The sequence below is a fragment of the Physella acuta genome, unplaced genomic scaffold (genome assembly GCF_028476545.2).
Source record: "Physella acuta isolate Inbredline_101_S28 unplaced genomic scaffold, ASM2847654v3 ptg000267l, whole genome shotgun sequence".
Taxonomy (NCBI): Eukaryota; Metazoa; Mollusca; class Gastropoda; family Physidae; genus Physella; species Physella acuta.
This window is the reverse complement of record NW_026731786.1, coordinates 182,051-206,112: the sequence shown is the minus strand read 5'-3', so window position 1 is coordinate 206,112 and position 24,062 is coordinate 182,051. Positions and strand designations below refer to the sequence as shown.

The following is a 24,062-nucleotide window of genomic DNA, read 5'->3' as shown; positions in this document are numbered from 1 at the left end:
TAGACTGCTCATCTACACCCTCGTACAAGTGCAACTAGACTGCTCATCTACACCCTCGTACAAGTGCAACTAGACTGCTCATCTACACCCTCGTACGAGTGCAACTAGACTGCTCATCTACACCCTCGTACAAGTGCAACTAGACTGCTCATCTACACCCTCGTACAAGTGCAACTAGACTGCTCATCTACACCCTCGTACTAGTGCAACTAGACAGCTCATCTACACCCTCGTACTAGTGCAACTAGACTGCTCATCTACACCCTCGTACAAGTGCAACTATACTGCTCATCTACACCCTCGTACAAGTGCAACTAGATTGCTCATCTACACCCTCGTACGAGTGCAACTAGACTGCTCATCTACACCCTCGTACAAGTGCAACTAGACTGCTCATCTACACCCTCCTACAAGTGCAACTAGACTGCTCATCTACACCCTCGTACGAGTGCAACTAGACTGCTCATCTATACCCTCGTACAAGTGCAACTAGACTGCTCATCTACACCCTCGTACAAGTGCAACTAGACTGCTCATCTACACCCTCGTACAAGTACAACTAGACTGCTCATCTACACCCTCGTACAAGTACTACTAGACTGCTCATCTACACCCTCGTACAAGTGCAACTAGACTGCTCATCTACACCCTCGTACAAGTGCAACTAGACTGCTCATCTACACCCTCGTACAAGTGCAGCTATACTGCTCATCTACACCCTCGTACAAGTACAAGTAGACTACTCATCTACACCCTCGTACAAGTGCAACTATACTGCTCATCTACACCCTCGTACAAGTACAACTATACTGCTCATCTACACCCTCGTACAAGTGCAACTAGACTGCTCATCTACACCCTCGTACAAGTGCAACTAGACTGCTCATCTACACCCTCGTACAAGTGCAACTAGACTGCTCATCTACACCCTCGTACGAGTGCAACTAGACTGCTCATCTACACCCTCGTACGAGTGCAACTAGACTGCTCATCTACACCCTCGTACAAGTGCAACTACACTGCTCATCTACACCCTCGTACAAGTGCAACTAGACTGCTCATCTACACCCTCGTACAAGTGCAACTAGACTGCTCATCTACACCCTCGTACGAGTGCAACTAGACTGCTCATCTACACCCTCGTACAAGTGCAACTAGACTGCTCATCTACACCCTCGTACTAGTGCAACTAGACTGCTCATCTACACCCTCGTACAAGTGCAACTAGACTGCTCATCTACACAGTACGAGTGCAACTAGACTGCTCATCTACACCCTCGTACAAGTGCAACTAGATTGCTCATCTACACCCTCGTACGAGACCAACTAGACTGCTCATCTACACCCTCGTACAAGTGCAACTAGACTGCTCATCTACACCCTCGCACAAGTGCAACTAGACTGCTCATCTACACCCTCGTACAAGTACAACTAGACTGCTCATCTACACCCACGTACAAGTGCAACTAGACTGCTCATCTACACCCTCGCACAAGTGCAACTAGACTGCTCATCTACACCCTCGTACAAGTGCAACTAGACTGCTCATCTACACCCTCGTACGAGTGCAACTAGACTGCTCATCTACACCCTCGTACAAGTGCAACTAGACTGCTCATCTACACCCTCGTACAAGTGCAACTAGATTGCTCATCTACACCCTCGTACGAGTGCAACTAGACTGCTCATCTACACCCTCGTACAAGTGCAACTAGACTGCTCATCTACACCCTCGTACAAGTGCAACTAGACTGCTCATCTACACCCTCGTACAAGTGCAACTAGACTGCTCATCTACACCCTCGTACAAGTACAACTAGACTGCTCATCTACACCCTCGTACAAGTGCAGCTAGACTGCTCATCTACACCCTCGTACAAGTGCAGCTAGACTGCTCATCTACACCCTCGTACAAGTGCAGCTAGACTGCTCGTCTACACCCTCGTACAAGTGCAACTAGACTGCTCGTCTACACCCTCGTACAAGTGCAACTAGACTGCTCGTCTACACCCTCGTACAAGTGCAACTATACTGCTCATCTACACAGTACTACTTCTTCCAGATGCCATTGACCTTCTGGTCACTAGAGCAGCCTCACACCCCCCCCCCCCCTCACACACACAAGCATCCACACTCGCGTGGGATGCACGCTAACACTACCCCCCACTATAAAAAACATTGAAGTAATTATTTTAAGAACTCTCCAACCGAATACGATCGTCACATCTCTCCCGCCCACGCTCTGAATATTTAAAGCCTCTAAAAAAATGTCCCGGTTAACGTTCCCCGTCGTCCGGTCTGATCTGGTCGGCTGGGCTCAAATTTCTGCTGACCTGGGCTCAGGCAACACCGCATCGTCGAGAACATTCTCTAAGACTCGCCACCTCCATGGGGAGCTTTAATTCAAAGGTCAGACGATGAATAAACAACTAGCTACGGGGACGGGACATCGGCCCTGTGGTATGGGGGGGGGGGGGGGGGATAACGGCCCGATGGTTTGAACAAACAAGACACCAGCGGTGCTGTCGGCGACAATCTTTATTCAAATAAGTCGCTTTGGGATACTTTGACGATATGACGTCATCGGAACATTGCGTCACAAAGTTCATAACGTAAAATAACTGTAATGTTATGATAGACTCTGGTTAAGTTTTTAATCAAATGTTTTTTTTACGAATGGCTGGTGGCAACTCTAGGTCCCAATGGTAGTTTGGTTTGTTTTTTATATACGCGTTTGTAACTTCCTTTAAAATGCTGATTGTTGTTCTCGCAGACCAACTAGTTTACCGTCGAAGATAATGGCCTGATTTTTTTAAACAGACCACGTGGGATGACTCACTGGATTTTCCCGCTAAATACGTCATCAAAGGTAACTTCATTGTTTGGTGCACGTGGGTGGGTAATGTTGTTACCATAAGTACCGGCAGTATTGGGTGGGCTCCCTGGGTAGGGGGAAGGTAGGGGGGGGGGTAGGCCCGTACTGTCATGACGGGGTGTGACCTCGGGGTAGGGGGGGGGGGGGATTAGAGGTAGGCACGTACTGTCATGACGGGGTGTGACCTCTGGGTAGAAAGGGGGGGGGGTGGTAGGCACGTACTGTCATGACGGGGTGTGACCTCGGGGTAGAAAGGGGGGGGGGGGGGGGGGGTAGGCACGTACTGTCATGACGGGGTGTGACCTCGGGGTAGAAAGGGGGGGGGGGTGGTAGGCACGTACTGTCATGACGGGGTGTGACCACGGGTTAGGGGGGGGGGTGAGGTAGGCACGTACTGTCATGACGGGGTGTGATCTCGGGGTAGGGGGGGTGAGGTAGGCACGTACTGCCATGACGGGGTGTGATCTCGGGGTAGGGGGGGGGGGGTGAGGTAGGCACGTACTGTCATGACGGGGTGTGACCACGGGTTAGGGGGGGGGGGTGAGGTAGGCACGTACTGTCATGACGGGGTGTGACCACGGGTTAGGGGGGGGGTGAGGTAGGCACGTACTGTCATGACGGGGTGTGACCACGGGTTAGGGGGGGGGTGAGGTAGGCACGTACTGTCATGACGGGGTGTGACCACGGGTTGGGGGGGGTGAGGTAGACACGTACTGTCATCAGCCTGGAGCCTCACCACCACTGTGTATCTGGTTTGATTGTTGTAAAACAGACGTGTTTTAGAGAAATGTCAGCTCACAAGAAGACGTCACGTAAATATTAACTCTAAAATATTAGTTAGTGCCGACTTCATAACAGATACAAAGGTTACAAAGTAAAATGTACCGAAGCGAACATATTTTATACACTGCTATAAAATGTCGTTATGTCCCTATCAATTGTAAATGAAACACACAATAGTAAACTGAGAACGAATACTTTGTCTTTTTCTATTCTTGTTAATTAAAACATAATAAGTTATTTCTGGAGCCTTCTGGGACATGCTAATAAATACCGAACACTACACAAGTATAAATTGTATGACTAAAGTACCGTCTCATGCCCACAACCACAAGTTGATGTATGGAGTTATCCCCCATCACTGAGTACAAGCGAATTACTTCCCATGAAGAGTTACCTAAAAACAAGTTCATTCTATTATTAAGTAGGTCAGCAACTCTCTCTTGTTTTCGTCTTTTGACGGGTCTGTGTATTCTCTAGTGGGCGCTTCACTCCAAAAGTGCCGTGTTTCAATGTCCACAAAATCAGCTATGTTCATAGTTACCAGATGATATCTGACGCTAGGAGAATATTCAGTATTTTAGCTTATTTGTTTTTAAACAAACAGATTTTATGTAATTTTAGGAAGTTTTTTGGCCGAGTTACCGACCCTGGTATTAATGTGCATTAAATTCCTATTATTTACTTAAGGGTGTTCTAATATTACATACAAGTTGGTTACCTACAAGATGGGTAACTAATCGACGGCAATGACGTCAGTATATTTAACAAGTGTTACAACTATGATATGGATGTTAGCAGGAGGACTACACTTGTTTTTATCAGGTGTAGCTTCAATATGTTAAACCGTATAGCTTCAGAATGACTTGTGTACTGATCTATGTACTGATCTATGTGCATGGCCAATAAAGCGACAATTGTTTGACAATAGTAGTGACAGTTGTTTGGCCACTTAAGGTTTTTGTGGACAATTAGTGGTAGTCGAATACTAAAACTAGAAAAATTGTAGCAGAGTATGACCAGTCTAGCCTTGAAAAAAAAATTAAATCGGCCTACTCCAATTTTAAACAAACCCAATAGAAGTAAAGTTATCTAAACTTGTTTTTAAAAATTCTGGTTGACCTACAAATGTTACACACCAGCACAACGTTACACGTAGAATTGTTACACGGCCACTAAAATGACTTGCTAAAACCCAATCTCTTAAACCAGGCCAAGGGTCAAGGTCTCGGACCAGTTAGGTCGAGAATGTAACATTTCTTCTGACAACGTTGACTCTAATCTTTCCCACCTGACCTCTCGCTCTCGCCCACGCGCGCGAGAGAGTTCGAGAATTGAACGAGATGTTCCGATAGCTGCAAACAATTGCGTTGAATGTTAATCTCCCGACAATGGAGACGTGTAAAGAGATGACAAGAAACCAGAACTGCTTCAAGCTGCACCCGATGAAACTAAATCTCGAAAGTAATAAACCCAAACGATATTGATTTAATTCCGCAAAATAAATCTTATTTCAAACGAATCTGAAACCAATTTATGAGATGTTTTTACGAGAGAATATCATCAGTTTTAGAAAACGATCAACTGTGCTCACACATTTTTTATGTTAAACCACCTGTCATTTCGTCACGATTCTAGCTCGTATTTCTAGCTAAGGTGAGAGTTAGCACGCACATGATGGGCCTCTGGCTAAGGTGAGAGTTGACCACAACACGTTCGGCCTCTGGCTAAGGTGAGAGTTGGTCAGTCACAGACGTACACAACCAAACCACGGACGTACGGACGTACCTGACATACACAACCAAACCACGGACGTACCTGATATACACAACCAAACCACGGACGTACTGACATACACAACCAAACCACGGACGTACGGACATACACAACCAAACCACGGACGTACAGACATACACAACCAAACCACGGACGTACTGACATACACAACCAAACCACGGACGTACTGACATACACAACCAAACCACGGACGTACTGACAAACACAACCAAACCACGGACGTACGGACGTACTGACATACACAACCAAACGACGGACGTACGGACGTACACAACCAAACCACGGACACAAGCTTTCACAAACAGTGTATATTAATGAAAACAGTTCACTCAATGATAGTCAAGTGTTTATTACATTATAAAATTTAATTAGATAATTATAGCTAGCAAACTTTTTGTTGGTTTACACAGGCGGGGGCGTCTAGTGGTTCGCAGATGCCTGGGGATAAACACAATGGGAGGCGTTAACGTCAATCTTCTGCATGTATTTATAGATCTACAGTTTCAATTTTATAAAACTGGAGACTTAGCTGTATTGCTAATGCCTAATTCTTAATATACTTGAGGTTTTCTCTATTTAGAAATAATATAATGGTCTCCTGATATATATCAGAGTGCGAAAGGAAACAGACCGAACTACTCTGTTTCATCTACCCAAAATCAACACTCCCCCACCCCAAATGACACTCCTGTATCCACGAAGTACATCCCCCGTCCCTGATCACCCCAAACAATACTCCCCCACCCCTAACAACAGCTCCCCCACCCCAAACAACTGTCCCTCACCCAACACAACACTCCCCACCCCTAACAGCAATCCCGTATCCTAAACAACACTTCCCTCACCCCAACCAAATGTACCCCCCCCCCACCCTCACCTTTTATCACCCACAACCACCAGAACCACGAATTGAAACCACAAATGGAACCACAAATAGAACAACAAATAGAACCACAAATAGAAACACAAATAGAACCACAAATAGAACCACAAATAGAACCACAAATAGAACCACAAATAGAACCACAAATAGAACCACAAATAGAACCACAAATAGAACCACAAATAGAACCACAAATAGAACCACAAATAGAACCACAAATAGAACCACGAATAGAACCACAAATAGAACCACAAATAGAACCACAAATAGAACCACGCATAGAACCACAAATAGAACCACAAATAGAACCATAAATAGAACCACAAATAGAACCACAAATAGAACCACAAATAGAACAACAAATGTAACCACAAATAGAACCACAAATAGAACCACAAATAGAACCACAAATAGAACCACAAATGGAACCACAAATAGAACCACAAATAGAACCACAAATAGAACCACAAATAGAACCACAAATGGAACCACAAATAGAACCACAAATAGAACCACAAATGGAACCACAAATAGAACCACAAATACAACCACAAATAGAACCACAAATAGAACCACAAATAGAACCACAAATACAACCACAAATAGAACCACAAATAGAACACAAATGGAACCACAAATAGAACCACAAATAGAACACAAATGGAACCATAAATAGAACCACAAATGGAACCACAAATAGAACCACAAATAGAACCACAAATAGAACCACAAATAGAACCACAAATAGAACCACAAATAGAACCACAAATAGAACCACAAATAGAACCACAAATAGAACACAAATGGAACCACAAATAGAACCACAAATAGAACACAAATGGAACCACAAATAGAACCACAAATAGAACCACAAATAGAACCACAAATAGAACCACAAATAGAACCACAAATAGAACCACAAATAGAACCACAAATAGAACCACAAATAGAACCACAAATAGAACCACCAATGGATGCTTCTCACCTGGGTGGCCTGTGGGGGCAGACACCTTGAAACCGTTGGAGGGGGTCCAGGCACAGGTGGGGTCGCCCAGCTCCTCTCCGTTAGACTTGCCGTCTTGATCAGAGTCGAGGTTGCACAGTTTCACGGTCCATTGGAAGCCTTCAGTCAGGAAGTCCTGTGATATGGGTCAAGATGGTGAGTAATGGAGAAGGGGCTTACTGCCACGGTGAGTAATGGAGAAGGGGCTTACTGCCATGGTGAGTAATGGAGAAGGTGCATAAATACTGATATGGGTGAGTAATGGAGAAGGGACTTACTGCCATGGGTGAGTAATGGAGTAGGTGCATAAATACTAGCATGGGTCAATGTGTTATGATCTCTTTCAAGCATTCGTTAACTGGGCGGACGTGTTTATACATTTATAGGAAACACTGCGGCAATTTAACATATAAGAATTATTTTTTTCGTTACTTTTTTAATCATGTAATTATATGTAGTTATGTAATACCCTCTGACTTTTTACTAAAGAATTCACATAAAAGGTTGTTTTTTTTTAAATATCAAACACCCACAACTTAAGACACACCACACCAAACACCCACAACTTAAGATCTACTCACCACACCAAAGGGGTTAGCGGGACCACCACCTGACTCGTTAAAGTGACCGGCCGCTGTCCAGTTGCCGCCCTCGGGGCAGGGGTTGGGCACAGCGTAGCCGTTAGGGAAACGGTCTCTGAAGCTGGGGAAGCCAAATATGGCCGTGGCCAGAGCAGCAACAATCACAATCTTCAGCATCCTGGCTGTATCTGTTCAATGGGTGGATACAACATACGTCTTGAAAACTACGCATAATGCACTAACTAAGCATAATTCACGTATACAGTGTTTGAAGTTTCCCTGCCAAACCTAACCGTCTATGGGGCAAGTAGAGTTCACCTGTTTCCGTGACCATGGCATATGAAGGGATAATGTGGTCAGCACTATGCCCAGCTGCCTTTACTTTCCCTAACGTAAGTTAGGTACCTATCAGAGCTGGATGGACTCAGGGACGGTCTACTGACTTGAACCCGGATTCGAACTCTAGACTTACGGGTTAGTAGTCTGGCTCCGTCCCTTTATACAGTGTTTAATGGTTTGAAATGATTGAGGTGAATAATTGTTAAAAAAAAGGTTAATTGAAACGTAATCCAGGGGACGCTCTAAATGAAAAGAGAAAACAAACTATTTTTACTTACGATTCTATTTGTTCAACAAAACGAATACGGAAAAGTCTTTAGACTTGCTTTATATACGTGGATACTAGTTAGTCATACTTTGGGACAGTTTAGTTTTGTTTTTTAAATGTGTGGTTTAATGTGTAACATGACAGATGGTGGGTTCTCTTGCCATGTGATTACGTCACAGTGTCATGTGATTACGTCATACAGTCCATCCGTGAGTGACCGCAGCTGTTTGACTCAATAATTCCTGACTAGACCCTGGGCAATTGGAATCATGTCTAGGTGGTGTAGAGTTCATGTCTGCCGGTACTGTTTTAGACAAAGGTTTTGGGCTTTTTTTCTAATCCGTAGGGTATAGTGTGAGATCTTATACACAGCTGAAACATGGTACCCCTTAACCATATGCTATAAGTTACATGCGTGTAAAGAAGTCAGTCAAGATTTTCTTCGGGAAAACCAACGTGTTTAGGTGTTTGTAATATGATAGAGACGACAGTTATAAAACAGATTGTAAGAACATACTTAAATATCTTATGTTACGGGGTGGTTAAATGATAGAGCCTATGATTGCTATTCGAAGGTCACGGGTTCGGATCTCGGTTTGGACTTGACTCCACCCAGGGAAAGTAAAGGCGGCTAGGCATACTACTGACCACACCATACCTGTATATGCCAAGGTCAAAAAACATGAACTCTACTTCATCTGCCTAATGGATCTCTAGGTCTAAAGAGGAATCTTTACCTTTTTTTCCTAACAGATAATAGATACTTGCTACGTCATCCAGTTTAAAGCGTGCTACTCCTAGTTTTTTATTCAACTTTTAAAATTTAAATTTTTTGTCCCAAATTAATCAGGAGAAACGAGTTTTCCAAAAAGGACGGCCCTTAACCCCGGCAGATAAGTAACGTTAATAGAGTCAGGGGACGGGGAGTGTTAGTCTTGTACTGGAAGAACCTTGACACGAAGCTGTCTCACCAACAGATGGCCAGTGGCCTGGTCTGGAAACATCGTCTGATCCTTTACATTAAGCAGACGTCAACTAATGCATGCAAGGTTTGGTTCCTTTAAACGTGGAACATTTGCCTATTGAAAGATTTTGTTTCTTTAGATAGTAGGGCATTGGCTATTGAAAGAATAAATTAAAATCGGCTTGGCTGTAGTAAAAATCTAGGTCACTTAGACATGCGCAGGCTGTGGGTTAACATTGTAGCAGTCAAACAACGCGATGCACAGAATCAAACATGTTTAGGCTAATATTTTATGGGAAGGTAACTGATACGTTGCAGCCCTGCATCGGTATGCATTTAAGGGTTAAGTGGAATGTTGGCTATTGAAAGATTTCTGTTCTTCGAAAAGTGCTACGTTGACTGCTTCACAGAAATCAGCAAAGATCAAAAAGTTCTGAGAAAGAAGAAAACTACTGTTTACAATTAGTTTCTGCTTAGTGATGGCCAAAGGAAATATCTTGTAAATACTGATCGTAGTGTAAATCTTGGTGTAAATAATGAGACCATTTAATGTAAATCTTGGTGTAAATACTGAGATCATTTAATGTAAATCTTGGTGTAAATAATGAGACCATTTAATGTAAATCTTGATATAAATACTGAAACCATTTAATGTAAATCTTGGTGTAAATAATGAGACCATTTAATGTAAATCTTGGTGTAAATACTGAGACCATTTAATGTAAATCTTGATGTAAATACTGATACCATTTGATGTAAATCTTGATGTAAGTACGGAGACCAGTTGTCTCCGACCCCTGAACAAAGTCATGGCACGGAGATAAGGGCGACCACCGCACTGAGAACACGGGACAGCTGCGTGTACGTAAGGTGTGGTTGGCTGGTTGTGATGGTGGTTATGGTGGCTGGTTGTGATAGTGGTTGAGATGGTCGTTGTGGTGGTTGTTGTGATGGTTGTTGTGATGGTTGTTGTAATGCTTTCTGTGATGGTTGCTGTGGTGTTTTCACGTCTGTTGCTATGTTTGATCTAATTGTTGGCTCTATTGTGTTTTTTATCGTCGTTGTCAGGCTTGTAGTTTTGTTTCCTGGAAGTACGTAGTTTCACAAAAATTAAAATTCTAATCAACTAAAAAATGACGTGACTCATATTTTCTTTCATCTATTGAACTGGCCTATAAATAAAAAATTGTATGTAGTCTTATAGACGTCTTTATCTGCGTAGTTCATCATAAAATACTGAATCGAATCCTAGTTGCACTAACCACAATTTACTTTTTTTACAACAGATTGAACTCTGTCAACTGCCACACAGACAAAAATGTGTCTGTACTTTTTCTGACCCCATCGAATATTATCTCTGCACACCTTAATCAATTAACCTACTTGGCTTACACTCGTCCAACACACATGGCCTTACACACATGGCCTACACACATGGCCTACACACGTCCAACACACGTCCAACACACATGGCCTACACACATGGCCTACACACGTCCAACACACGTCCAACACACATGGCCTACACACGTCCAACACACATGGCCTACACACGTCCAACACACGTCCAACACACATGGCCTACACACGTCCAACACACGTCCAACACACATGGCCTACACACATGGCCTACACACGTCCAACACACGTCCAACACACATGGCCTACACACGTCCAACACACGTCCAACACACATGGCCTACACACATGGCCTACACACGTCCAACACACGTCCAACACACGTCTAACAAACGTCCAACACACGTCCAAATCACATACCCTACACACATGGCCTACACACGTCCAACACACGTGCCATACACACGTCCAACACACATTGCCTAAACACGTCCAACACACATACCCTACACACGTCCAACACACATGGCCTACACACGTCCAACACACGTCCAACACACATGGCCTACACACGTCCAACACACACGTCCAACACACGTCCAACACACATGGCCTACACACGTCCAACACACACGTCCAACACACGTCCAACACACATACCCTATACACGTCCAACACACATACCCTATACACGTCCATCACACATGACCTACACAAGTCCAACACACATACCCTACACACGTCCAACACACACACCCTATACACGTCCATCACACATGACCTACACAAGTCCAACACACATACCCTATACACGTCCAACAGACTAAATATTTTCTTCTATCTTCTCTAAATTATTTGATACTACTTTCAAAATGTTTCATTAAACTGACAAAAACAACAGATATTCACATCTGTAATTATATTCACAGTAAAAAATGATTACATATAACGTATATGTGTGCTATATGTGCTTGGAAAATCTTTCAGGAGTTTTAAGGAAGAAAAGTAAGTCCTATAATCAGATGGTTTGCTCTCCTTATCTTTTATATACAGCTCAGCACTTAAGCGGGTTGTTTTTTTTTTATCAATCTCACACACCTAAAGTGACCTTTTTTAAAATTTGCAGAAAAACCAAAAATTGGTTAAGTTTTCAACACAACCTGACGTCTAGTGAGGAAAGTTAAACCGATATTAGCGGATACTTCACAGTCAGTCAAATGTTAAAGTGTATACAGATTTCAAAAATGCAAAATAAGTTTTAATAAAAAGCTTTTATGTAATAATGTACTAAGAAGGAGAAAATTAATGATTTTCTTTAAATATATAATAATACACTACTATTTAAATAAATATAAAGAAAAGCGTGGGTCACTATTTTATCTGTTAGATACATTTACTAACATTAGAAAGAGACCAACGCTTTTCTTTATAAGTATTTCAATAATAGTGTATTATCATATATTTAAAGAAAATCAATTTATTTTCTTCTTTTTAGTGCATTATTACTTAAACACTTATTATTAAAACGTTTTTATGCATTTTTTTCATTACTTTAAAAGTTTTAATACAATGGAGTTTCATGACTTAAAACTATTGAGCACCGAATGAACATTATAATGAGCATATAATTTTGCGGAATAGTAGTAGAACAGCCTACTAATTTAATAAAATATTAATTAATTCATAAAAAAATTAATTAAGCATCCAATTAAGTAAACTGTGATGTCAGATTGCATTCTCGTCGTGTGTTGACTCACGATCCAAGTTTGAAACGGATCGGTCAGTTAGAAGTGGTCGAAATTTCGCTCGCCCGTTTCGGACAACTTACAGAGGAATCAAGTTAAATAAAGCTTGTAATAAGCACCAATGTTTAATGACTTAAAGTATCAGGTAAATTATTTTTAAAATCCCTGTGTTAAACTCAATTTTAACAGAAAAAAAAAAACACCATGAAGAAATAGAGCAAGATATTCTAAGGGATAAAACTGAGCTTTCAGTTTTGGTTAAATAATAAGACTTATTATTTCCCTTTTATTATTTCCCTTTTATGTCAGTAAAAAGCAGTGGCATCGCTAGATCGGGTGACGCCCAGTGCAACACTTCGTTATGTTATCCCCACCCCCTAAAAATATTATATATATATATATATATATATATATATATATATATATATATATATATATATATATATATATATATATATATATATATATATATATATATATATATATATAGTGTGTGTGTGTATGTGTGGATGTGTGTTAGGCCTATAATTTAAATATATGCCACATACACGTACATGAATGTGGATAAGCTTTAATCACTGCAGACTTAATAGGGCTGGTAAGTAGGTCACCAATCAGTTCTATATATATATTATAAAGCGTTGGTAACAAAAGCAATTACTACTGTAGCCGAAGAAAAGTAATGTTTCATACTTGAGTACATCTTAATTATCTCAAAGCTTAGAAAGTGGTTGTAAAACTTGTTTTATCAGCCGTCAGTCTAGCCGGCAAGACAAAAACGATCAGCCGGCCATTTGATGAGTCTAGCCGGCAAGACTAAAATTATCAGCCGGCCATTGATGAGTCTAGCCGGCAAGACTTAAATTATCAGCCGGCCATTGATGAGTCTAGCCGGCAAGACTTAAATTATCAGCCGGCCATTGATGAGTCTAGCCGGCAAGACTAAAATTATCAGCCGGCCATTTGATGAGTCTAGCCGGCAAGACTTAAATTATCAGCCGGCCATTGATGAGTCTAGCCGGCAAGACTTAAATTATCAGCCGGCCATTGATGAGTCTAGCCGGCAAGACTAAAATTATCAGCCGGCCATTTGATGAGTCTAGCCGGCAAGACTTAAATTATCAGCCGGCCATTGATGAGTCTAGCCGGCAAGACTTAAATTATCAGCCGGCCATTGATGAGTTTAGCCGGCAAGACTAAAATTATCAGCCGGCCATTGATGAGTCTAGCCGGCAAGACTAAAATTATCAGCCGGCCATTGATGAGTCTAGCCGGCAGGACTAAAATTATCAGCCGGCCATTGATGAGTCTAGCCGGCAAGACTAAAATTATCAGCCGGCCATTGATGAGTCTAGCCGGCAAGACTAAAATTATCAGCCGGCCATTGATGAGTCTAGGCGGCAAGACTAAAATTATCAGCCGGCCATTGATGAGTCTATCCGGCAAGACTAAAATTATCAGCCGGCCATTGATGAGTCTAGGCGGCAAGACTAAAATTATCAGCCGGCCATTGATGAGTCTAGCCGGCAAGACTAAAATTATCAGCCGGCCATTGATGAGTCTAGGCGGCAAGACTAAAATTATCAGCCGGCCATTGATGAGTCTATCCGGCAAGACTAAAATTATCAGCCGGCCATTGATGAGTCTAGCCGGCAAGACTAAAATTATCAGCCGGCCATTGATCAGTTTAGCCGGCAAGACTAAAATTATCAGCCGGCCATTGATGAGTCTAGCCGGCAAGACTAAAATTATCAGCCGGCCATTGATGAGTCTAGCCGGCAAGACTAAAATTATCAGCCGGCCATTGATGAGTCTAGCCGGCAAGACTAAAATTATCAGCCGGCCATTGATGAGTCTAGCCGGCAAGACTAAAATTATCAGCCGGCCATTGAAGCGTTATAACAAAAGTAAACATGATGTGGGATTAGTGTTGTCTATAGACAATAGGAAACTTGGATTAAAAAAACCTAAACAAGAAAAAGGTTCCCTTATCTTATCGGCATGTCGTGACTGGTCTAACCTAGTTAGCGTTACTCACTACAAACCTTCCTTGGTGTAGAATGTCAGTTAGAACTTGACTGTTGTGACACAATTTTAGATGAACAGCTCATGTGTGGTTTAAACAAGACCGTTACGACATCCTGTCTTGATCTAATTTAAGATGGACTACTCACTTGTGGTTTAAACAAGCACGTTACGACATCCTGTATTGATTTAATCCATCAACATCTGTGCTGGCGTACCGACAATTTATTCTCCCAACTCTTTTGTTATTTGATAAGGGGGATAACCCAGACGACCTCAACAGATGCGAACACAGGTGCTGTGGGCATCGAGTTCAAGCGTCCCTACACTGACCACCTGTTGCCTGTGGGTAGAGCCGGTCACTCTAGCTGTAGCAGCCACCGCTATCACCACTCAAACAACATCCTACAACTGCATTCAGCTACATCGCCAACCACATCATCCATTCAACTCAATTAAACAACAGCACCATCCAATCAGACCATCCAACCAAACTATTCACCAATACATCTGTTTAACCACTCGAACCTAACCAAAAATCAAATCATCATCCAAGCTAATTTTATTTGTACAATTGCAAAATAATATTTTACTTTTCTTTATAAACAGAATAATAAAGCAAATATAAAAAGAAACTTAATAATAAAGACTATAAAAATGAAAAAAAAAAATTATAAAATATTAAGCTTATTTTTTTTAATTTCATATTTTAAGAATCAGAGATGTAAAATTTACAAAAGGAACTGTAAAATATTTGTCTGTGTTTAAGGCTACATTTCTATTTATTTTCAGCAAGCCTAAATTATAACCTGGAGTTTCACGTTCGTAAAATAAGCCATGATTAGCTTTATAGAAATTTCATGATCAATGTTCTGAAAACCCCACTTCATAGTCATTTGTACTCAAAACTTTGAGGATACACGTTTTTGATAAAATTACATTTGGGTAAACCACAATACCTAGTTATGTCATGAATATTTACATTTTCTGTGAACAAAACATAATACAACCAGGCGCGGTCTAGACTCAGGTCCCACTACACCCCAGTCAGAGAAAAACGGAATGGGATGCCGGCAGATCTGGAGACCACCCTCCAGTTCGTCTGTGACGTTTGACTTGTTGTGTGGCCCCTCGGATATAAATAATAATAAAAACGACGAGAACAAGAAGAAAATGTTTCCACTTTTTAGTCATACGTTCTTAATATTGTTGGCACTGCCTGACTAAGAATATGTGTGTTGACATCCAATCAGTAGCTTGCAATCTCTAAAAGACAATTGTCTGCTCCTTCTCGGTTCACTGGCAGTTGATAGAGCGATCGCTAGTACTAAAATTAATCTTGTTATCTCCCCTTTTATTATCTCACCTTTTGTTATTGTAGTCATTTATTAATTTAAATTATAATATCTAATCTAAAGATTTCTAATCTAGATTGGAAACAGAGATTTTTGCATTGTAATCGGAGACGAATGTATGAGAAAGAAAGAAATCGCTGCATTAGAAGTGGGTGAAAATTAAGTTAGAAGATTCGCCATCAACAAACAGACGTTGCAAAATAAATAAAATCTTAAACGAATATTAAGAACGGAGATTACAGAATTAGGAAGCTACCGGCGATTACACAATTAGCTAGATCAGGGGTCTCCAAAATACGGCCTGCGGGCCGGCCCGCGAGGTCATTTTATCCGGCCCGCGACGATCTTTTTGTCCACTGAATAAATGATTGTTGGAGGTGGCTGAGGAGCTTTGCACAGAAAATTCAAAACAATTTGAAAATGTAGCTTTGGATGCAAATACAATTACTCGCCGTGTTGCAGACATTGGTGAAACCATTGCGACTCAAATAGCGAAAAATTCAAGCAAGTTTCGCCATTTTTCAATTGCAATGGATGAGTCCCTGGACAGCTGTTCCCCCTCAACTGCTTGTGTTCATAAGAGGTGTGGATGAAGACATGAACATAACACAAGAGCTGGCTTCCCTACATATAATGTATGACACAGTTACCGGAGAGAATATCTAACCTTAGATAGTTCAGAGACAAACACAAAATCGCAAGATTTACCATATTTCACATCAGTAAGATTGTTAATTTTGCGAGAAAATTCTGAGCAGAGTATCTAAGAAAAGAAATAGGTGACTTCCTGATAGTAAAGGCAAGTCACAGCCATTATTGTCTGATGAAGAGTGGGTATAGAAATTGGCCTCTGCTGCAGACATAACTAGTCATTTAAATTTTCTGCACCTAAAACGGCAAGAGAGTGAAATCTAGTTTCTGATCGATACACCCACCTAACGGCCTTCAGATACAAACTTGTCATATTTTTGGAACAAGTACAGGCTAACAACTTGACACACTTTCAGCAGTGCAAGGTCTTTACGACTGAAGCAACCACTGAGTTCCCCACGTCATCTACATACGAGATCATTAAAGACCTCCAGCTGCAGTTTCAGTAGCGATTTTCTGACTTGGATTCAAAGGCAGAAGAAGTAAGACTGTTTTAAAGCTCATTTGAAGCAAATGTGGTCAGTTGCAAAGATGAACTGCAGCTGGAGGTCACTGAATTGCAAGAAAATGACTTCCTTAGAGACACGTTCAAAGAAGGGCGGATGGGATTTCATAAGTTTTTGCACAAGGAAGACTTTCCTAACATTAAAACTTTTGCATCAAAGTACCTTTCAAATTTTTGAACGACATACCTGTGTGAACAAACATTTTCAAGAATGAAATACGTGAAGAACAATTTGAGAGCAAACGTGGACCTCGGGTTGGGGGGAGGGGGGTGGACACTTGAAATTCGTATATATTTCTATATAAATTATATTTCGTTGGGGGGGGGGGGGGCGGTAGACGTTCTTCGGGGGGGGGGGGGCGCACACGACCCTGAAGAGATGCCTTAAAGAAACTCTGGCCCCCGAACTGATATTTTATAGTTAATGCGGCCCTCGGGCTGAAAAGTTTGGAGACCCCTGAGCTAGATGAACAGTTGTGACTGTTTTCACGCTAGAGAGACGACCACGTATAGAGTTATACCGGGCAGCAAATTGTCGGGTTTCTAAAATAAAATACTGAATGTTTAAAAAAACTAATTATCAACTTACAAATTTCAAAAAGTATAAAATAAAAGGAGTTTAAAAAAAAAAACATGAATAAAAATTAGCTTTTAATGCGCTGAATTTTTTTTTTAATTTACATCCTTGAATAAAAGCTTTGATCGCTCGTGAAATCGCCTACACATTTTGTTAGCAATCAATGCTTCTACACTAGCAAGTTTGTTTTCTTGTTGTTGTGTATTTTAAAGCTTAAAATTATAAATATGTTATTATTTGTTTTACTCTTAATGTGACCTAGACTCTACTTCTAAAATATAATAACTAAGATAAGAAAATAACAATACAGCACTTCATCAATTATTAGCATCGCGAAGCACACTAACAATATACAGTATTGATTTAATATATTGCAAGTAAATTTTGCAAGTTCTATTAAATTTTTGTAGACAGGTATGTGCGTTGGGAGGGAGGGGGAATCCTTTTTGTGAACATCATAAAAAGGATGACAGTCTGCCATCTGTCATGTGGGACTGACACTGCGAATTGAATGATGTAGACATTCAACAAACACCTGCTTTGTTTACTGAGGCATCAAGTGTTTAATACAAATCAGAGAGTTATGTTCAACTGGTGACGAGAGCTGGCTTGGTTGGAACGGTTAATGGCATCGTTCGTTTAGAAACAGGTGAAGTTTTGCCAAGCACATGCTAGGCTTCCTATTGGCTCGCAAATACCTGGAGGAGGAAAATTACTGTAAGAATACGTTTGAAACCATTGTGAGGTTAAAAACCTTAAGCTCAAGTAAAGAAAGGGTATATCATTGTTGAAACTTAATCATATTTTCTGTCGAAACTGGCGTACGTTTAAAAAAAATCGTGGTGTGACCGTTATAATTAAAAATACATAAATGAATGTCTCTTCTATTTTTAGATGAGAAATTATCTCCTTTACAGAACATGAAACATAATGTCTGTTTTTAGTATCCCACAAATACAATGCCCATCTGCCTTTATTTTCTTTAAAAATAACTCTTTATCACTGCCATACAAGCAGTGTTTCTTTCATACTTTTTTATGGTGGGATGCACTTGATTAATTCGGGGGGGGGGGGGGGGAGGGGGAGATGCCTGTAAGAAACTCTGCATACATATGATTTTCAGTCCATCTGCAGTAACACACGCCGTCGGAGAAGACTAAATACAAGGGCGACAAATGTGTCAAACTTTTGTTCTAATAGATATTCTGTTTAATTCCCTTTAATAGTCTACAAATGGAAGACATGGTAAAAGATAGTACGCCTCTAGTTCAGGTTGATGCTTTATATCCTGATATATCCATTGCATTTTTAGCTAAACCTTCCTGACACATCGAATGTGATGTACTAAACATCTAAAGAATGTGATCTACTAAACATCTAAAGAATGTGATCTACTAAACATCTAAACACCTGTGTTACCCCTTACCTGGGTGACCTGTGGCCTCCAGAAGGTGACCTGGTTTAGTTGGCGTGAAGTGGCAGTGGGGGTCACCTAGTTCCTCGCCGTTGCTGACCCCGTCTAGGTCAGAATCTCTGCGACACAGCGCATCAGTCCAGACGTGACCAGCGTCCGCGAAGTCCTGGAATTAGAAAAACGGACACGTTTTAGTTGAAACAAAAATGTCTCAATTTGACAGCTACATTTTCTACTCGACATCGGACAGTAAAATAAATGTACATTCTTAAAACATAGAGTCGTCCTTTTTCAAAAAATTATACCTTTGATTGAATGTAAAAAAAATTAATGTTAAATGTTAAATGAAGTTTCATCGCAAACATATTACGTCTATATCAGTGTATGTTTACATTTTTAAGTATTCAGTCCTCTGTGTTTATAGTTTATAAATGTACCCTTCAATCCATCATGTTTATAACCTACCCCCCTTTTGTTCATCCTGTTTACAAATTACCTTTCTAATCCTTATGTTTACCACTTACCCTTTAGGTCCTAATGTTTACCATTTACCCTTTAGATCCTAATATTTACCACTTACCCTTTAGTTCATAATTTTTACCACTTACTCTTTAGGTCCTAATGTTTACCACTTACCCTTCCACTCCTAATATTTGCCACTTACCCTTCCAAATGCGTTCAAGGTCCCAGCACCTAGAGGTGCCTTATGACCAACACCTGGCCAGGTGCCAATAGCACAGACATTCGGCACCTGGTCACCGTTGGGGATGTAGGCCTGATATGCCTGGAAGGCTACCACAGCGGCCAGCGAACATGCCAGGTACACCAATGAGAACATGTTGTCCAGTGGTCGACCAAAACAATCTTTCAGTCACGGACAAGTCAGCTGGCCATTTAAAGTCCGCAGGGTTAAGTCATAGGTCGGCTCGTGACTGGCACCGTTAGATAAAGTTTTAAAACATGGATCTATGACACGCTGGGGTTGCTGGCTGCTAGATAAAGTTTTAAAACACGGACATCTAACAGCACGATTTGAACTCGTGACGACAGAACATTGTTTCTTTATCCATGGCATGCACGTTTGGCGAGAGGCAGAGTCACACGCGGGGCTGTATATAGAGGCAGTGGAGTCACATACGACTATATATAGAGGCAGTGGAGTCACATACTAGACTATATATAGAGGTAGTGGAGTCACATACGACTATATATAGAGGCAGTGGATTCACATACGACTATATATAGAGGCAGTGGAGTCACAAACATGACTATATATAGAGGCTCACATACATGACTATATATTGTGGCAGTCGAGTCACATACACGACTATATATAGTCAGTGGGGTCACATACACGACTTGATATAGAGTCAGTGGAGTGACATACATGACTATATGTAGAGGCAGTGGAGTCACATACACGACTACATATAGAGACAGTGGAGTCACATACATGACTATATATAGAGGCAGTTGAGTCACATACACGAATATATATAGAGGCTCACATATATGACTATATAAAGAGACACTGGAGTCACATACATGACTATATATAGAGACAGTGGAGTCACATACATGACTATATATAGAGACAGTGGAGTCACATACATAACTATATAGTCAGTGGGGTCACATACATGACTATATATAGAGTCAGTCGAGTCACATACATGACTATATATAGAGGCAGTGGAGTCACATACATGACTATATATAGAGGCAGTTGAGTCACATACACGAATATATATAGAGGCTCACATACATGACTATATATAGAGACACTGGAGTCACATACATGACTATATATAGAGTCAGTGGAGTCACATAAATGACTGTATATAGAAGCATTGGAGTAACATAATACTGTCTTCTAAAACGTTAAAATCAAACATGACTTTATATTCCATTTGTGACGTCTTAAGCTCCTACGTATATGTTTAACACCAGTGTATGTAATGTTTCCAATTGTGTTTCCCCGCGATTGAAATATTATAAACTTTGTACTGTACATTTCTACGTAGTCTTAAATATTACAAGATTTTTGACGTAAAGTAGACACAAATACAAGATGATAATCTTGACACATTACAGACACAAGTACAAGATGCTAATCTTGACACGGTCTAGGCACAAAGACAAGATGCTAATCTTGACACGGTCTAGGCACAAATACAAAATGATAATATTGACACGGTCTAAGCACAAATACAAAATGATAATATTGACACGGTCTAAGCACAAATACAAAATGATAATATTGACACGGTCTAAGCACAAATACAAAATGATAATATTGACACGGTCTAAGCACAAATATTACCTAACAACCTTAAAACAGACCAGGCACCAATATTTGAAGTTTTTCCAGGACCATCTTGTTGACGACGCTATGCAGACGAACCAGCACTCCCTCATCAACAGCCAACAGATTCACTTGAAGTCAATTACTGGCAGACAGACTTCACTAATTGTGGACATATTTACAAGGGAAAGGCCTGGATCTCAAACTCTAGATTGACCTATTATGAGATTGTTACTCGCCACAGAAGTGCCCCAATAATCACCAACGTGAAGTTTTCAGCAGACACGTGGAGGACATCCAAACAAACGCGAAAAGTCCAGATATTAATGGCCGTCGGGTGAGACCTCTCCAGGTATCCTGGTCTAATATGATCAGTAACTTCATTCAAACTAATGGAAAACTCGCAGATTAAGGTAATGTTTAGGGCTTTTACTGAATGACTCCTGGGTAACATTAGTTAACTTGAAATTTCGTCTAATATACACTTGATGTAAAATACAGATCTTGAATTAGCTTATTTAATTAAAAAATTATCATTTTTAATATGTAGAATTGTATTTTGAAATTTAATCAATTTAAAATAACGAAAATTAAATGAATAGTAAAAACAATGAATTTTATCCGAAATAGCTGAATGTTATTTTTTTTAAAACTTTTATTCAGAAACGTAAAGCACTTTAAACACATCATGTAATTTTAAAAGCACAATATTTTTCAAAATAATAGAAAATACGGTTTGAAATGAATCCTTTTGTTTTAGCAGTTTCAAAAAATGCCGTTGAAGAACGAATTCTCCATCCGGCATTACAATCAGCAAAAACATTGCTCTTCGCATTGGTACTGTTATTTGTATTCTGATTTCACTCTTGTTAAGGACAGAGACAATAAGTAACACAGAGACAAGATATGCAATACATTTCTAAAGTCTCAATATAAAAGTAGATCTTTATTTTTAAAACATACGTTCATCAATGTTGTGTACGACGACGAATTAGCTTGACCACTTTAGCAAGTAAAACCTTGCCATGCGCACTGTAGGCTTCCAATTGGCTCACAAATACCTAATTAAATCAAACAATCGAATTTTTTAAAAGTTCTAAACTAATTTTACAATATTAATATTACAATCATTAGACTAGGTTCAATTTAATATTGAGAAAATTACTTAATGAAATGTTAAAAGTATTGAACCCAATTGCAAACCTACACCGTCCATCTTCTTTTTTTTTGGGAGGGGGGGGGAATGAGATTCGTATAAGCTGGTTCATAAAGAGTCCATCTACAGTAGTTCGCAACGTGTTCTTTCAATAGATCTAATTTAAAGTCAAAGCTTAACTTCTGAAAAATTGAACATCTTAAGTGAGATAACAAAATTTTTAAACCATTTTCCTAACCCTCAATCTGAAGTGAAAAAAAGGTAAATTTTTGAAAGAGGACTTCTCTAGCTAGTAAAGTGACAAAGTACGCTTTGCAAAAGGACTTCTCTAGCTATTGAAGAGACAGACCAGTATTAGCGATTGGACTAATTAGAGCATGACATAGATAATTAAATACCCGGATGCCCGGTGGCCTCCAGTAGGTGACCTGGTTTGGAGGGTGTGAAGTGGCAGTGGGGGTCACCTAGTTCCTCGCCGTTGGTTTTGCCGTCCAGGTCAGAATCTCTGTGACACAGCTCCTCAGTCCAGACGTGACCAGCGTCCGCGAAGTCCTGGGTGGGAAGATAAAAATTGGTTTGGCTTGACAGGTCAACTCTACTTCACCGATACATAAGACACAATGATTAAGTAAAGTTGGCCTTTCGGCATAACGATCCATAAAGCAGATGTAATAAAGTCCACATGTTTTTTAGCCGCGGCATTTTAAGGGATATAGTTAGCACTATTCCCAGTTGTCTTTACTTTCCCTGACGTGAGCCAGGTACTCATTCAGAGCTGGATGGACTCAGGGATGTGATATAGTCTCAAACCGAGATCCGAACTCGATATCTTCGGGCTATCAGTCGAGTGCTATACCACACGACCACGCCGTACCTTGACCCAAGGAGTATCAATTCCACAACTCTATCTCAGTAATTTACTGCAAGCATTGGGTTTTTTAGATCTCTGAAAGCGAGGGCTGAACTTACCCGCCCAAAGTCGTTCAAGACTCCAGCCCCTAAACTGGCGATGTGACCAACACCTGGCCAGGTACCAATTGCACAGACATTCGGCACCTGGTCGCCATTAGGGATGTATGCCTGATATGCCTGAAAGGCTGTCACAGCGGCCAGAGAACATGCCAGGTACACGATAGAAAACATGGTGTCTGGTCGGCTAACGAAAGTCCAACAACAGTGGCAAGTCGCGGTTTAAATATCATGTACTTCTAGCAGCTCGTGATTACTGGCGATCTCATTGGCTTTAAAAACTTAAGCACGTGACAATCTTAGATTACGTGACCTGGACAACTGCTTTTTCAAACTAAATTCAACCTTGAATAGTCACATAACATTACTTTATTTGCAGCCAACAGTTTTAGATCTTGAAACAAGACATGCCACAGAAACATTTTTTTGCTGTACCAAGCAGAGTTGAGAGGCAGTTTGTAAAACAGGAAATGGTGTTGACGGAACGTGAACCTTAATTAAATTAATTAAT

The 24,062-nt window shown here is 40.7% G+C and overlaps 3 protein-coding genes across 3 annotated transcripts; all 3 read right to left on the bottom strand.

Moving 5' to 3' along the window:
• Positions 1-5,785: 5,785 nt before the first annotated feature.
• Positions 5,786-8,624, bottom strand: LOC131939197 (temptin). The gene is made up of 4 exons (XM_059297385.1): positions 8,537-8,624; positions 7,920-8,107; positions 7,321-7,474; positions 5,786-5,890 (listed from the first exon to the last, which is right to left on the bottom strand). The coding sequence occupies exons 2-4, from the start codon at positions 8,094-8,096 to the stop codon at positions 5,835-5,837; spliced, it is 387 nt and encodes a 128-aa protein (XP_059153368.1). The 5' UTR covers positions 8,097-8,107; positions 8,537-8,624; the 3' UTR covers positions 5,786-5,834.
• A 9,645-nt stretch (positions 8,625-18,269) lies between these two features.
• LOC131939202 (temptin-like) lies at positions 18,270-20,014 on the bottom strand. The gene is made up of 3 exons (XM_059297392.1): positions 19,786-20,014; positions 19,134-19,287; positions 18,270-18,405 (listed from the first exon to the last, which is right to left on the bottom strand). The coding sequence occupies exons 1-3, from the start codon at positions 19,957-19,959 to the stop codon at positions 18,347-18,349; spliced, it is 387 nt and encodes a 128-aa protein (XP_059153375.1). The 5' UTR covers positions 19,960-20,014; the 3' UTR covers positions 18,270-18,346.
• Positions 20,015-22,972: 2,958 nt separating this feature from the next.
• LOC131939188 (temptin-like) lies at positions 22,973-23,725 on the bottom strand. The gene is made up of 2 exons (XM_059297377.1): positions 23,552-23,725; positions 22,973-23,134 (listed from the first exon to the last, which is right to left on the bottom strand). Exons 1-2 carry the CDS (start codon positions 23,723-23,725, stop codon positions 22,973-22,975), a joined length of 336 nt encoding a protein of 111 aa, XP_059153360.1.
• Positions 23,726-24,062: the final 337 nt, after the last annotated feature.

Bases quoted from the DNA above. Each gene is read 5' to 3' on its own strand.
- LOC131939197 (XM_059297385.1), bottom strand. From the start codon at position 8,096: ATGCTGAAGATTGTGATTGTTGCTGCTCTGGCCACGGCCATATTTGGC. The intron at 7,475-7,919 runs GTGAGTAGATCT...CCCATATCACAG, and splicing joins CCGCTAACCCCTTTGGTGTG to GACTTCCTGACTGAAGGCTT. The intron at 5,891-7,320 runs GTGAGAAGCATC...GTTTATCCCCAG, and splicing joins TGCCCCCACAGGCCACCCAG to GCATCTGCGAACCACTAGAC.
- LOC131939202 (XM_059297392.1), bottom strand. From the start codon at position 19,959: ATGTTCTCATTGGTGTACCTGGCATGTTCGCTGGCCGCTGTGGTAGCC. The intron at 19,288-19,785 runs GTAAGTGGCAAA...TTCTAATTCCAG, and splicing joins CCTTGAACGCATTTGGAAGG to GACTTCGCGGACGCTGGTCA. The intron at 18,406-19,133 runs GTAAGGGGTAAC...TTCCTCCTCCAG, and splicing joins GGAGGCCACAGGTCACCCAG to GTATTTGCGAGCCAATAGGA.
- LOC131939188 (XM_059297377.1), bottom strand. From the start codon at position 23,725: ATGTTTTCTATCGTGTACCTGGCATGTTCTCTGGCCGCTGTGACAGCC. The intron at 23,135-23,551 runs GTAAGTTCAGCC...CTTCCCACCCAG, and splicing joins TCTTGAACGACTTTGGGCGG to GACTTCGCGGACGCTGGTCA.